The 14494-nt window shown below is 36.9% G+C and overlaps 2 protein-coding genes across 3 annotated transcripts; both read left to right on the forward strand.

Annotated features, from left to right (window-relative positions):
- Positions 1-358: 358 nt before the first annotated feature.
- On the forward strand, positions 359-10473 carry LOC110858418 (serine protease 27). Of its 2 annotated transcripts, XM_022107194.2 has the most exons (13): positions 359-844; positions 7708-8120; positions 8252-8387; positions 8447-8544; positions 8618-8651; positions 8713-8828; positions 8890-9055; positions 9125-9246; positions 9309-9335; positions 9491-9544; positions 9613-9713; positions 9785-9797; positions 9866-10473. In XM_022107194.2, exons 2-13 carry the CDS (start codon positions 8036-8038, stop codon positions 10015-10017), a joined length of 1104 nt encoding a protein of 367 aa, XP_021962886.1. In that variant the 5' UTR covers positions 359-844; positions 7708-8035; the 3' UTR covers positions 10018-10473. The 2 variants fall into 2 exon arrangements, with proteins under 2 accessions (XP_021962886.1, XP_035714614.1); XM_035858721.1 differs by lacking the exon at positions 359-844 and having other exon boundaries at positions 7422-8120.
- Positions 10474-11292: 819 nt separating this feature from the next.
- On the forward strand, positions 11293-13637 carry LOC110858455 (4-coumarate--CoA ligase 1). Its single transcript, XM_022107244.2, has 4 exons — positions 11293-11608; positions 11695-12079; positions 12159-12979; positions 13060-13637. Exons 1-4 carry the CDS (start codon positions 11447-11449, stop codon positions 13357-13359), a joined length of 1668 nt encoding a protein of 555 aa, XP_021962936.1. The 5' UTR covers positions 11293-11446; the 3' UTR covers positions 13360-13637.
- Positions 13638-14494: the final 857 nt, after the last annotated feature.

Here is a 14494-nt window from a genome sequence, read left to right on the forward strand (position 1 = left end):
ATGACACTAGTTTTTTACGTTCGTTTGAGACGGTTTATTTTATTAGTTGAAATCACACAATCGTTTCATGAAAATCCTGAACTTGACTTTGTTTCATATCCACTGCACTGCAGTGTAATATACGCACACACTAAGCATATGCATGCAGATTGTTGCTCGCAAACTTTTGTCTTACCAACAATTTGAAATCTTGATGGTGAGAACGGAAGCTGTGTGAAAGAAGAGAAGAAGCACATGCACACACACAGCCTTTAATGCTACATAAAAATGTAATTGTTGCTTTTGATACCATTTATCCACTATTTACAATTGGGTTTACTATCGCCATTGGATCACTCTTACTTTTGTTCTGTTGGGATGAGTTTGTTAAAAAAATAGCTGTCGTTGTCATAAATCCAAGTTTTTATACCGGTATGGACGCAAGTTGTGAACATTGGTGTTGTGCTGTTTGCGTGTGATTGAATCAGTTCCTCTCATCTTTGTGTCAACAATAGAAAATACTAATTGGATTTCATTTTCTGACGGATAAAACCTCGAGACACTTTGTAAAAGTTTCTCGGTTTGGTAAACGAGACAAAGTAAACTATAACTTTCTCAGGAGGAGAATATTATTGTCTGATTTTTTACCTTACAAGACATCACATGCGCTAAATTGTTCATAAAAATTTGTCAAGCCACGAATGCATTTGACGTTTATGTATGACAAGCAAGTTGACACGTGCTGTTGATCATATATGGTGGTCGAATAAAGGTTCTCAAAGTAAAAAAAAATAACACGTGGGGAAAACACCTGAAAATTCTGGATTGGAAGACAATCAAACGATCTTTTTCATACACAGAATCCGTAAGTATTTGTATCCCCAAGTTTTTAATGTGGTTTGTTTGCAACAAGTGACACAAAAGCTAACTGTGTTTGCATCTTGATGCAGTGTTTATTATATATTGAAATTTTATTTTATTTTAAATTTATTTTATTTAAATTTTATTTTAAATTTACTAAAATTGTATTTTATTTTACTATATATATATAGTAAAATAAAATAAAATAAAATAAATATCGCATATATATATGCGATATTAATTTAATTTATGGGTATTTGTAACACATGTAATTCTATTAATTGATCAATTACATCGGCATTAGAGGACATTTTTAACTTGAATTTTTAATTCTTTTCATGCATAAACGCTTTACTGCATAATTTTTCAACTGATGAAAATGAATCTGAAAGTTTTCTGTTATATAAAACCTAGAGAGAAAATCATTCATGGTGTTTTCAACCTTGTCAATAAATGCGACGCAACAAATCCTAATGACAACTACCGCAATACGTAATGCGATGAAATTTAATTTCGAGGTGCACCACAAAGTCAATCATTACTTCCTAATGAATGATGAATACTATTGACAGGCAAGATTGTGAACGTCATCTCAAATTTGTCTCAAACCTCAAACAAACAGTAGTCGCATAATTGCAATATTTTATCATCATCAATCCATTCTTCGTCCATTAATTAGCGCACCGTGAAACAAATGCAATTCTGAAGTCAAAAAGTGCATTATTATTCGTTTACTACGAACACCGTAACCGTTTTAGATCACGAATTGCATGACACGACAAAGAATATTTAAATCAGTGAGGGCTTCAAGTGTACATTTACGTACGTATGAGCTCTTGTCTTCTGAGGTGAAACCGGCTGCTGCTGGGGCTTCCTCTCACTTTCTACGACCCTAATTTACTAAACTGATGCTAGATCTACGACAACTAAAATACATACTTAAATATGTACGTATGTACAATCGTAGTGCATTAGGAGGGATATCTGCTCGAGGGGTTGTTTGGTACATTCGAAGTGGAATTTATCGTCTTTTTATTTCATCGTCATAAACTGACTGAGGACATGAATTACTTGCACTTGTTACAAAACACGATTTAAATTTCCAAAAATCAATTCTTTAACCATTCTTTACTGAAGTTAGTGAGTGGCTTGTTAACTCTGTAGTTGCAAATTGAAAGACAATAGTAAATTGCTTGCTTATTTTCTAGATTCGTATCTCTCCTCTCAGACGTCATTTGAGAACCCGATTTAAATATTTTTATTTATTTTAGTCAATTAAAGGGATCGCTTTACTTTTAAAAAGAGTATTTCTAGAAAATTATAAAATGCAAGAGGAAAATTTATTTCCAACTTAAGTACTCTTAGAATTACTTTGCAATAATTTGTATTCCATCCTGTAATTTCATGAGTAATAGCTCACTTCAAAAGGAAAATTCGCCGCAGTGCTTATAAGATTATTTGCATGCGTCTAAATTGCGGCGCATATTAAGTTTCTTCACGAAATTTAATATTCCTCATGTGACGAAAAAAAAGAAGCCGCATCTTTTGCATGAAAATGACTTAAAATTCTTTGCGCATACCACGTTCAACAATGTAATGAAACTGGATCTCATGAATTAATCAGGCAAGCGAATGCACCTTTTTTGTGAGATTCCGGATTATTAACTATGTAATTTCATGCTCACCAAAATTTTTAAAAATAGCTGAAACAAGTTCTCCGTACACTGTTACTCCTTCAGAATATAAATTAATGCACATTGGCTGCCAATAGTGCTAATTAATAATAATAAATTGGTGACAGGAGAGATAACTGGTCTTATCAGGCTACACACACCTCGTGTGATTACACCTTTCAAAGCCAAGAGTCGTTTCGTTTCGAGTCATTTAGTATTCAAATTACTAATTATTCATGTTTATTGAGTCATGTTTTTTCACACTATTTTATTATGACAATTTATTGGAATATGATGATTATGATATTGTGATACGGACACGAGTTTCTTTTTTAGGAAAAAAGTTGAAATTCAAAATTATTTCACTTTCTCACAATTTCATCGAATATATATTTACCAAAGTATGTAAATATGGTTTCTTGCATGTTTCCACTATTGTGGGACCTGCTGGTCGTCAACCCCTACTGTCGCCAGTTATTAAATCACTTAACATGACAGTTCCATCCAATATTGATTACAATATTTTGACAGTCGTCAAGTTGGAGTGGAACTTTTTTAGTGTAAAAAATGCATTCTTTCTAAAAACTGTGCACGACTGAATGTAAATTCGGCACGTTGCAATGCAGCAGATATTTTTTAACGGGTGAGATCATGCATTCCAAACGAAATGAGAAAGCTATGCTAACATTTTAATTTTTGAAAAGAAAAAATAGAAGACGTTTTGAAATTAAATATTCATTCGATTCGATTCAATGTCATTTAGCGTTGGTTTGTATGTATTTCTACTTTTGATTCGTGATTACACGCACTGATAAACATTTCGATACGCATTTTCATCATCGTCATCATCAAGATCACTCTTCTTGTCATTGTTACTCACTTATTAAGGCATTCAGAGGAATATATATTACCCCCAACTGCACATATATATTTGATGAACGTGTTTTGTAAGTTTCTCCATTTTTCCAGTCAGTTGCTGAATCTTAATAAACTATTGTATGTATTTTTTCGAAACGGAAATGAGATAAATGATCTGCAACATTTTATCAGCTTGTCACACGGTTTGCGGTTTAGACTTTGATAACCGCAAGATAAGATCTATGTAACTGCTCCTTAAGTGAAAACGGCTTATTTATATCATATGAGTCATATACACATGTACGATATGGGCTAAATTTGATACGTTGATAATGTCATGCGTTGAAATGTATTTTAGTTAGAATTTTGCAGTCTGTCTGTCACAAACTTGCTATCATTTCATAAAATAAGACGAACAACGCGATAAAAAAGTGTAAGCTATAAGAATGCTCATGTAACACTCATATTATGTTTATGGTAGATAAACGTGTAGATCGTATCATTTCTTACCTTAAACCTCTCCATCCTTGTCATTACATAATTTGTTTAGGTAACAGCGCCACTTTCCACTTTACTTTCAACTTTTTCGTCTCCAAAAATAATAAAGTGATTTATTTTAGATTTGACAAAATCTATTTATTTTTCGAAGCAGTGCAAATAAATACTCTTTCGTCAGAGGTGTCAGATGGTTTACAATGTCTGTCATCGCGTCTTATTTTTTAGCAGCAGCTTTTTTGACAGGGAAAGTTTAATCATTCCAAATTAAATTAACTTTAGCACGCCTTCCTTCATTTCTAATTATGTTTAAATAATATTTTTAATCCGGTGGTTTTCCTACTGGTTGAGGACGACTGATTATCTATCAGTAGATGTACATGTCGATGGCCGTATTAATATCGTCAATCTACATGTAATCATTTGTCATCCACCAACGTAAATCTCATTCTCATTAGGCCTTGAACAAATTTATGAACTCTTATTAAAAATTGAATCCAGTTTTTCAAGTTTGTGGGCTGTGCAGCAATAGTGCACCGTATGATTACCTTCTAAAATAAATAAACCGTCGCAAACGCGCATACGGAAGTAGCTTCAGACTACTTCACCCCAACCACTCCCATGACATCGCGAAAACACTCAATTTCACTCCATTTCACCTATAGATTCAATTTTTTTAAATCTCATTTTGCCCCGACCACACCCCCTGGCGCGGAGGGGGTGTGGCACAACTCGGGATCACTTCATTTCACTCTATTTCATCCATAGATCAAATTGCACTATAAATCTCATTTTGCCCCGACCACACCCCCTGGCGCCAAGGGGGGTGGTCCGGTTGCCCCCAAAAGTTGATAGGATCCTCCCCCTAGGGTCATATGTATAATGGCGAAAACCGATTTCGATTATCTCGATCCGTTCCCCCGTTATCCTGCTGACAGACGGACAGACGGACAGACGGACAGACGGACAAAGTCTTCACATAAAGTAGCTGAAGCTACTTAATAACGGAAATGCATTTTGGGCTTGACTGCTTCAAAAGAAGATCGAAATTGAATAGAAATTATGGGAGGAAGGTAGAAGAAGAAGGCACTTGGTCAGCGTGTTTTATTGCATATCATACTTTTGCTAAACCATTATTATTGCACTTGAGATTTGAACTTGAGATTTTTTTGCCATGAACGAGATGAAAATGAAAGCAAAATGTACTATTACGTATTTCCTTGTTATTATTAATTTTTAAAAAATCGTTATTTTAACTTGAAAAATTTAAGAAGAAATTTCATGCCCAAAAATCTAGAAAAAAATATTATTTGCTTCTAATTTTATTGCGCAAGGTTTCATTACATTATACAACTTTCCTTTTCCTATCGTCCCCGCTAAGTGTATTGTACACACATATAAAACTATTTTTGGCAGCTTTTGCCAATTTACATAATGGTAGAAAAGGAAATTATGTATGTGTTTGCTGATGTAATGCAGCGTGCGAGGAGCTCAAATTATTAAATTACGTGAGGGGCTAGACGATCATCAGCAGAGATTAAGTCTGGGTTTAACCATTTAAAGATTTACGAAAGGAGACAAGCAAAGCATGCAGATTAAAAGGCATATTTTTATTTTTGTATGTGTGCCTGCACTCCAGGCGAGATACGATCATGTAATAAATGGGGGGCGAGAGAGAGATAAAAGAAAGTTTTGCACAGATCAAAGTATAAAATTGCTCATATGCACAGTACATACTTGGTCCTCCTCTCATATCTGTACCACAATTTACAACAAGAAATGCATGTAATTGCAACGCTAATAAGAAGCAAGAAGGTACTGCATACATGCATGCACGCATATGCTTGAAATAATGGACGCTAGCCTCAGGGTAGGTCATTTCGCTACTTGAGTTCATTTACTCGACTTAGTTTTGATATAGCAATAAAACAAAGTAATTATACTTGCGATTTAAGAAATTTGCAAAAATCCGAGTACATAAAATATAAAATCAAGAAATTTGAAAACTTTATTTTATAATTTGATGCAACACTTACTTTTGCATAGATTACTAACCCTAGACATTAACCACTAATAGAAATGGGCAATTATATACATATTTACTCAAAAAAATTGTGCATGAAAAGTAAGTTTGACACATTGGAAAACAGTGAGAGCTTTCTGTTAACACTTTGAAATAATTGTATATTATCATAATTAACTTAGGAGATATTATAAAGGAACATGCACGATATTAAGTTTTGACAATATTGCCATTATTATTTTCTATCCATTTGTAACCAACCAGCTTCTGAACTGGTTTATCGTCTAGCCTATCGCCTAGCTTGGGATGATGTTAACGATTAGAAATTTTGGCAGCGTTTCATCAATGGTTTGATGATGATGGGTAGTGTAATAGGTAATATCTACAATATTTATAATGGATCTACAAAAAATTGGATAATCTTCTCCTATGCAACTTTGTTGCCCTGCGAGAAGACAATACGGCTAATTTTTATACTTATCCAAAATTTCGAACTGTAATCACGACAGCTAAAATCATGTGGCTCCTTATGCATTTGGGGATCTTACAAAACTTATAAATATAATGATGAACTCTGATAAAATTGATGGTAAATAAACCCGTTCGACACAAGTATTTGCTCACCGTGTGCCGCGCCACAGCATTACAAAGCACGTATGATGATGTTTGTTAAATGAAATCGAAAGCTGATGAGCAACAAAACGTGTAAATCAAGTTGCTGTGCATTTGTTGTTACTCGCAAATACTTTTTTTTGCCTAAAATGTAGAAAAGACTTATTTCTTATCGTGGTTGGTTGGTTGGTGGGTACACACACAACCAGACTTTCTTGAAGGGTTCAGTATAAGATAATGCAAAATGTAACAAATCAAGCAGGACGATTTCTTACAAAATAAATTGACATTAGGCTGGACTAAGGTAATAATTACTTGTTAAACAACTGTAATTAAGCCAAATAATGAATGGCAATGGCAATGACACATAAGTTATTGTAAATTTTAAGCAAATTTACCACAGCCACGTTGCTGTAAACGGTATCTCCTTCTTGGTTTAAAGAACTCGCTACATAAAAGTGACAGTGAACTCAAGAAGCATCGTCAAAACCATTATTATTACGCATCCAATTCACATCCATCCATTCGTTTTTAGCCGTATAAATGCATGCATACAAGGAATTGGAAAGTGTAATGATGCTTTTTTATCTCATTGTGCTCCCCAAAGTTTTCCTTATTTTCCACAATGCAGTCCAATGTGAAATAACAACAGAGATCGCTTACTTTGGGGTTGATGGTTTGGTTAAGTAAGTGGTGGCCATTGCTATCACTGACTGAGACAGATTCAACTAACTAACGAACAGGTACCTTACTTATTACGGCTATACCACTGCTACAAACGTACAGAATTAAACTGCGGCTGCCAGTTAGTCAGTAGGAGACTGCATAACAATAATGGCGAGATAATATAATCATAGAAGAGAAAAACATGAGCAAAGTAAGTGACTTGAAGAAATTGTCATTTGTTTTGTTCTTTGTGCAATATGTATGGCGTGCAAGTGTTGATTAGCCCATTGTCACTCACTCACCACGGGTAAGAAGACCTCTGCCAAGTCTCACTTTGCACTTCATACTTGACTAGTCGTCAGTGCATCTCACTCACTCAGTCACTGAAGAAATGAACCAAAAAAGACGTCTGTCAAAGTGAGATGAGACAGTAAGTGCAGCAGTGCAGTGGTTGGTTCAGTTCGTTGTGGTGATAGTGAAATTTATTAGTGGAAATTGAAAATGAAAGTGATTTTGGAAAATTGTGCTCTTTTTTTACAGTTGACAGTTTATTACTGAGAATGGAAATTCGCTCGTGAGCTACCACCGGAAATAAAGTCACTCACTATGAATCAATTCAATTTCAATCTCACTTGGGGAAAGATTTTCTGGAATTGAGATCTACTGCTGGAGAGAAAGTTCTGGTTACAGTTTGCTTTGCTGGAGATGTGGAGGTTGTAAAAGTGTGAACTGAAATAGTGCTGAATACAATAAAATACTGAAGCATGGAGTGAACGAGGGATTAAGCAGAGTGTGTGTGCGTGTGTGGAATTACATAGATTAGAAATTAGTGATCTTCGTAAACCCTTTTTAGCCAGGGAACTGTTATATGATGAGGAGCACTTCCTTCCTCTTCCTCGTGGGAGTTTTTAGTCTGTCTCACTCCTGGATTGTTGGTGGACCTCATAGAAATGGTTAGTCGCTGATATGAATCTTCATGTCACGTGTAATTTGCGACATGGCTTATTTTTTTCAAAACCAACAAGTTTAGCGTCAATGTGAAATGTGGATGTTTGAGGTTTAAAATGGTTTTCCTAACTTTCAGCACGACAAGATAGCACATCTTCCCATTTTCTTCCTCGACTATTTCCACGCGTCTTTCCTTCCGGAATAAATTGTTCCGGGACAGGATGCACGCTTGCAATTTTGTGCTGGTTGACCAGAACGGGGTGTCAAAGCACGTAAGTTGGTTGGAAAATTGTTTTCACATACAAGACTTTGAATTTACGGATATTTACAGGGCAGCTTCTACTACTTCATTTATCTCCACGCGACAAGATCACAGACGCGCTGAACCAATTGAAAGCAATGACATTTCCGTCAATGACTATGAAGTCGGTGAGTACGATCATGAATGGCTTAAAGACCAGAGATAATATAAAACTTAATCAAAATCCTATGGTTCAATTAGAGTGTGGCGTTCAAAAAATGGTTGCCCAAAAACGGTAGGTCATGGGTTGCGAAAGTTCTACTTGCTAAAATTAATTGCATATGTAAATGCTACAGAATCATTGGAGGACAAACTGCTTCATTCGGCGAACTCCCATGGCAAGCTCATATCCGAATTAGCGGATTCCAATGTGGGGGAGTACTTGTGAATCATTATTACGTAGCTACAGCCGGTAATAAAACAACTATTCCCGAAATCATAACAAATTCCGGTAATAATTTGTACCATTTCAGCGCATTGTGTTCACCGGAGTAAGTTGTCCGACATTACAATTTACCTGGGAGAGCATGACACAAAAAATACTGGGAGGTGGATGGAACCCCTGCCAGAAGAAAGCTTCGCCGTTGTGGAGAGAATTATTCACCCACGATTCAAATACATGCTGACACAACCGGATCGGTTCGAAAAGCATTTTTTAAATAATTCCTCCCACAGAGTGCGAACAAGAGTTTATTATATTTTTTTCAGATTCGACGTTGCTCTCCTCAGATTGCATCGTCCTGTCCGGTACAAGGCCAACATTTTACCCATTTGTTTGCCCCCAGATGACCCAACGTTCCCGACTACCATGACCGTGGGGATTGTCTCAGGTAGAAACTTATAAACCAATTTTGGCCAGAGGAACGGTTGCTTCTAACGAGTTGTATTTTAGGGTGGGGAAAAACCACGACTTCTTATGGTAATATCTTGAACTTGATGAGACATGAATGAATAGCTGAAATGTTACTCATAAATATTTGATTCGTATCTTGTTAAATCCATGTTATATATTTCGTCATGTCTTAAGTGTATCACATATTTTTAACGTCTTACATTTTGAAAACAAAATTGTAGGTAAAACGGGGACCAACGTGTTGCAGAAGGTCTTAGTTCCTGTCATCCCGAATGGTGAGTGAGAACCATTTGCATATTTGTTCAACTGTGACTTAATGGTGGAAACTATTCAAACTTTTCAGACGAGTGTCGTCGCTGGCACCATCAAAAACATATCCGAGTCGAACTTCACGACGAGATGTTTTGCGCCGGGCACAGGAATGGTCTCATGGACGCTTGCTTGGTAACATAGCATAAGTTGTACATAAATATAATTAGATAATTAAAAATATTCTTTCTTTTTGCTCTGATCAGGGCGATTCTGGAGGTAATGGAGCACAAACTAAAACACAGTAAATCAATCTAGCATGATTATAAACGATTGCGTGTGCATAGGTCCGCTAATCGTGATGAACGAGGGAAGATGGACTCTGGCAGGGATTACCTCGGCAGGATTTGGTTGTGCGGTTGATCGCCAGCCCGGAATCTACCACAAGGTCGCGACAACTGCGAGATGGATAAGGGCACAAATAAGCGCAAGGAAATGAGATAACTTCGTAAAAGTCATTGTTAATCAAGACCAGATGAACAAAGTATTATTATTTAATTGTTCTTTAAATGCAAGAACTGAAAGGAACTGATATTTTTATGTTTCGTTTTAAATCGCTTAAGTTTCCCCGTTTTTATATTTTTATATTTTAGTGTTCTTCGTTATCTTATCAATGTGTGTACATATGGGAAAAGAAATGGAATAGTAATAATTATAGTTTTAAATGATTACCGAAAGTTAGTACAGGTTAATTGTTTTTGAGATTTATCTTCCATTATGGCCTTTAAGTATATATGAAAAATACAAAATAAGTTATTTTTTTATTTAAGCTCTTCTTAAACTCTTCCTAACCTACTGATTAATAATTAATGCATAACTATTGTGGAATTGAGATGTTATAAAAATAGGAGGAAATAAATTGATGTGAATTATGGGGTTAAAAGTTAGATACCTATATAAGTAACAGCAGTTAAAGTATTTTATACAAAATACATACAAGGATTCTCACGAAACAGCCTTCACTAATGCCCAGTTTGAAATGACGTTGCCTAATTGCTTATTAAGACATCTTATATACTATTTCATACTCACAACAATTACCGATGCAATTATTTAACAATATTGTCAAGTTTGTTGTGTAACCATCGAGGTTCAAGTAATTGAGCATGGTGTGCAAAACTTGGTGCTGAAAATATCCAGCAATTGAAAATCATGACGAATCCTTGCCGGAATTCCCATCCATCATTTTGATTGACACTTTGCAAGCAATTGATACCTAATCGATTAAAGTGGACCTCAATTATTTATTTGACAATTGCATGTAATACCGTAATCAGAACAATATTATATGTATAACATTGTATGCGTACAAGTTGTTGCATGCAATACGCTTCTGCAGGTGAGTGAGTACCTATATTTCGTATTTGATTTGCATGGGAGGAGTGACATCAAGTGCTAGGTCAGAAATAGTTTCGTGGTCATAATTATGGAAAAACCTTCAATTACAAAGAACATGAGTCTGACTGGCACTTGAACCAATTTAATGACAACTTAATTACATTATTAACATTGATGGCCTCGCACCGGACTTTTGGATTTTGCCATAAATGATGTAACTTGGGGCGAATTATTTTATGTAAGCATTATCGTATCGAGCTTTTCATATAATGAATAATTGGGATTTACCTGTGATCAAATCGAGCACAGATTTATTCCGTGATTTTGATCGGGGCATCCCCGACGGACTTTCCCAGGGTTGTTGGGTTATCGAAAGTCATGGTCAATGTGGCTTGCTACACGTACAAGTGATGCCCTATAAATACTTGACCACCTAGTGTTCCAAATTTAGTTCAGGTATTGGTTTCAAGCGAGTAAGCAAATTATCCAAACTGAAAAACTAACTACATTTTCAAACGCTATCCATCAAAATGGTTGCCCAAACTCCAGAACAGACCGTATTCGCAGAGGACGCAGTGCTCGAAAGCACATATCCCAGAATTCCAATCCCAGATTTGGAAACGTTGAGTGCTTGCGAATTTTTACTCAACGCTGCAAAAGAAAACGTAAAATTGGGAAGAACCAAATGGCTGGTAAGTTAATTAAGATTTGATTTCACACGCACAAAAACATTCAAAATTATTTTTGAGAGATTAATTTGAAATATTTCAATCAACAGACAAACACAATCACTGGAGAGACGCTCAACTTTTCTGACGCGGAGCCAATGTCCCGTTCAGTCGGCAGTGCCATGTTCAAGAGGGGGATGAAAAAGGGAGACGTTTGCCTCTACATGACCACGGACGTGACCAAAGTGTTCGTCTTCACGTTGGGAGTGTGGCGATGTGGAGGGATCATGTACTCCTCGTATCCAGAGGACACACAAGACACAATCCTCACAAGGATTGAAGAGTCGAATGTGAAATGGGTCCTTTGCGACGCTGGTTCAGTACCGCAAGTGAAGCAGGCCATTGCTCAAGTCCCATGGGCAGTGGAAATCATGGTCATTGGAGACGTTGACGATTGTACAAATATTAGCGAAATTTTCGAAGATGATGGTGCCGGTAAGTATTTAGCATGCATCAATTTACATAATATTCTGGTTGTGAATAGCTATTAATTTTAGAATTTCTCATTTGACAGAATGCCCAAACCTTAGCGAAGAAGCAGATTTGGACGATCCGCTTCTCATCCTCTGCACTTCCGGTACTACTGGAAAATCGAAGGGTGCCGTCTACACGAATCTTCAAGTCCTGGCTTTCACCATCGGCACTTCCAACATTCCATACAATGAGGCTCCAGCCATTCTTGTCCTCAGATGCACCCACGTCCTGGGAATGCTGTTTCCCATTCGAAACCTCAAAGCTGGGGTGTGGTCCGTCCTCATGCACGACATCACCAAAGAGAATATTTTCAAGGCTGTCGACCAATACAAACCAGTCCTCGCTTTCGGATTCGCGACCTTCCTGGTTCTGCTCGCCACTGACCCCGAAGCCAAGAAGTATGACCGATCCTCACTCGAGGTCATTATCACTGGAGGAATGGTACTGACTGAAAAGTTCTACAACGACATGATGACTCTTCCCTCTGTCAAATGTGTCTTCAACGGATACGGGATGACCGAATGCGCCGCGCTCACGACCACAATCGACCTCTCAGGTCTATCACAAGGGTACAAACTCATGCCCAACGTGCCTGCACTTTCTTGTGGAAAACTGTACCCAAACACCTCCATGAAAATTTTGGACCTCGACAACGGTCGCGGACTGGGACCCAAGCAACAAGGAGAAATCGCGATTGCGAGTCCCATCATGTGCTCAGGATACTGGAAGGGATCTGCCGAAACCAACAGCCTCTTCCAAAATGGTTGGATGAGAACGGGGGACTTGGGATATTATGACGAGAACGGCTTTGTCTACGTGGTGGACAGAATTAAGGAAACCTTCAAGTACTTCAACTGCCATGTAAGCAAATACTGAAATAAATTCAATTTTTGCGATTATGAGAGACAAAGACTAATAAAATTATTGTTATTTTGATGCAGATTTCTCCAGCGGAAATTGAGGAAATTATCCTTCACCATCCCTCAGTTGAGGAGGCCGTAGTTGTGGGCGTGGTTGACCCCGACGGTGGGGACAGAATTCCACGAGCATTCGTTGTCCTCAAACAAGATTCACAGAACGAGGCTCCAGATGTTATCCGAACATTTGTGGATAACCAGGTTGCGCCGTACAAGAAATTGAGGGGCGGTCTCTACGTGATTCCTTCCCTTCCAAAGAACAAAACCGGAAAGATTTCCAGAGTCGATTGTTTAGCATTAGATGTCCAAGCTCCTGCTTGTTAGGAAATTTTACGCTTAATTAATAACCGATATATCTCAATTAACAAATTAGTATTGATTAATGAATAAGGATTGATTAATGAATTGATTAATGAATATTAATGAATCGATGTTTGTGGATGGTCACGATCTGAGCTAAATATTTGTTGCTGACCAATTGAAAGTGCTTTCTGAATGATGATATAAACTTTACAACTTGATATAATTAAGTGTAGTTTCTCAGTATTTACCTATGTATTTTATGGATAATAAAAACTAAAGAAAAATAATGCAAGTTTCAATTTTTTTGGTGAATGGTTCCACATTATACATTGCCATTTTCATGAAAATTCATTTTCACTTGTCTCACAAGTTCAGCTTTGTTCCGTAGGCCCAGGAAGTAGATAGATCCTGCTGGTCACTTTGTAGGGGGTTTTGCTTGGAAACAACCTTACGAAAAAGAAATGAAGGATAACCAGTGGGAGTTTTGTTAAATAATGAAAATATAAAGTTTTATTTATAATTAAGCATCATTCATATTGCTTACAAACTATCCGAAATAATCATAATGTTAGTTTCAAAATATAAGGAAACCAATCTGCCCGTCCCAGGCGTCACGGGAGCAAATCTCATGCTCAAGGAAATGGGAGTGTTAGTGATCATACACATCTTAGGTATGCAACCGTCTCGGTTGCATGGAGGTTGTTGTTGTTGCAACGGTCACGGTTGCAAACCGAATGATCCCAAGTTGGGCTGGAGCTTGTCCTTTTATAGGGGACCGTTTGGCTCTCTGGCTGAATATTTAACTAATAACTAACTAATAGCTAACTACTAACTAAAGTGTAGGTTTGGTCTCAATCTCAGAGACCAACCGAACTAAACAACTACACTGCGACTCATAAAACAAGGACACCTAACGTATTCCCCCCATTTCTCAACGGGCTTTCAAAATAGCTATATATTTCTTTCGCCATTAAGTACTACGGGGCCTAGTAGTTTTGTCGCAAATTTTCACCTTTCTTCATAATCAGACAACTTGGGAATCCACAAAAACATGAAATTCAGGTGGCTCATAAAACAAGGACAGGTCCCAAAATATCGATTGTTTTTTATTAAACTCGGCCAGAATAATTTGAATCTGGGTAAGAAATTATTTGAT

This window comes from Folsomia candida, unplaced genomic scaffold (assembly GCF_002217175.1).
Source record: "Folsomia candida strain VU population unplaced genomic scaffold, ASM221717v1 Fcan01_Sc021, whole genome shotgun sequence".
In the NCBI taxonomy this organism is placed as follows: Eukaryota; Metazoa; Arthropoda; class Collembola; order Entomobryomorpha; family Isotomidae; genus Folsomia; species Folsomia candida.

What these genes read in the sequence shown, in the direction of transcription:
- LOC110858418 (XM_022107194.2), top strand. Translation starts at nt 8,036, where the DNA reads ATGATGAGGAGCACTTCCTTCCTCTTCCTCGTGGGAGTTTTTAGTCTG. An exon ending in AAAATGGTTGCCCAAAAACG is followed by an intron (nt 8,652 to 8,712) that starts GTAGGTCATGGG and finishes TAAATGCTACAG; the next exon opens with AATCATTGGAGGACAAACTG. An exon ending in GACCGTGGGGATTGTCTCAG is followed by an intron (nt 9,247 to 9,308) that starts GTAGAAACTTAT and finishes GTTGTATTTTAG; the next exon opens with GGTGGGGAAAAACCACGACT.
- LOC110858455 (XM_022107244.2), top strand. Translation starts at nt 11,447, where the DNA reads ATGGTTGCCCAAACTCCAGAACAGACCGTATTCGCAGAGGACGCAGTG. An exon ending in TTTCGAAGATGATGGTGCCG is followed by an intron (nt 12,080 to 12,158) that starts GTAAGTATTTAG and finishes CTCATTTGACAG; the next exon opens with AATGCCCAAACCTTAGCGAA. An exon ending in TCAAGTACTTCAACTGCCAT is followed by an intron (nt 12,980 to 13,059) that starts GTAAGCAAATAC and finishes ATTTTGATGCAG; the next exon opens with ATTTCTCCAGCGGAAATTGA.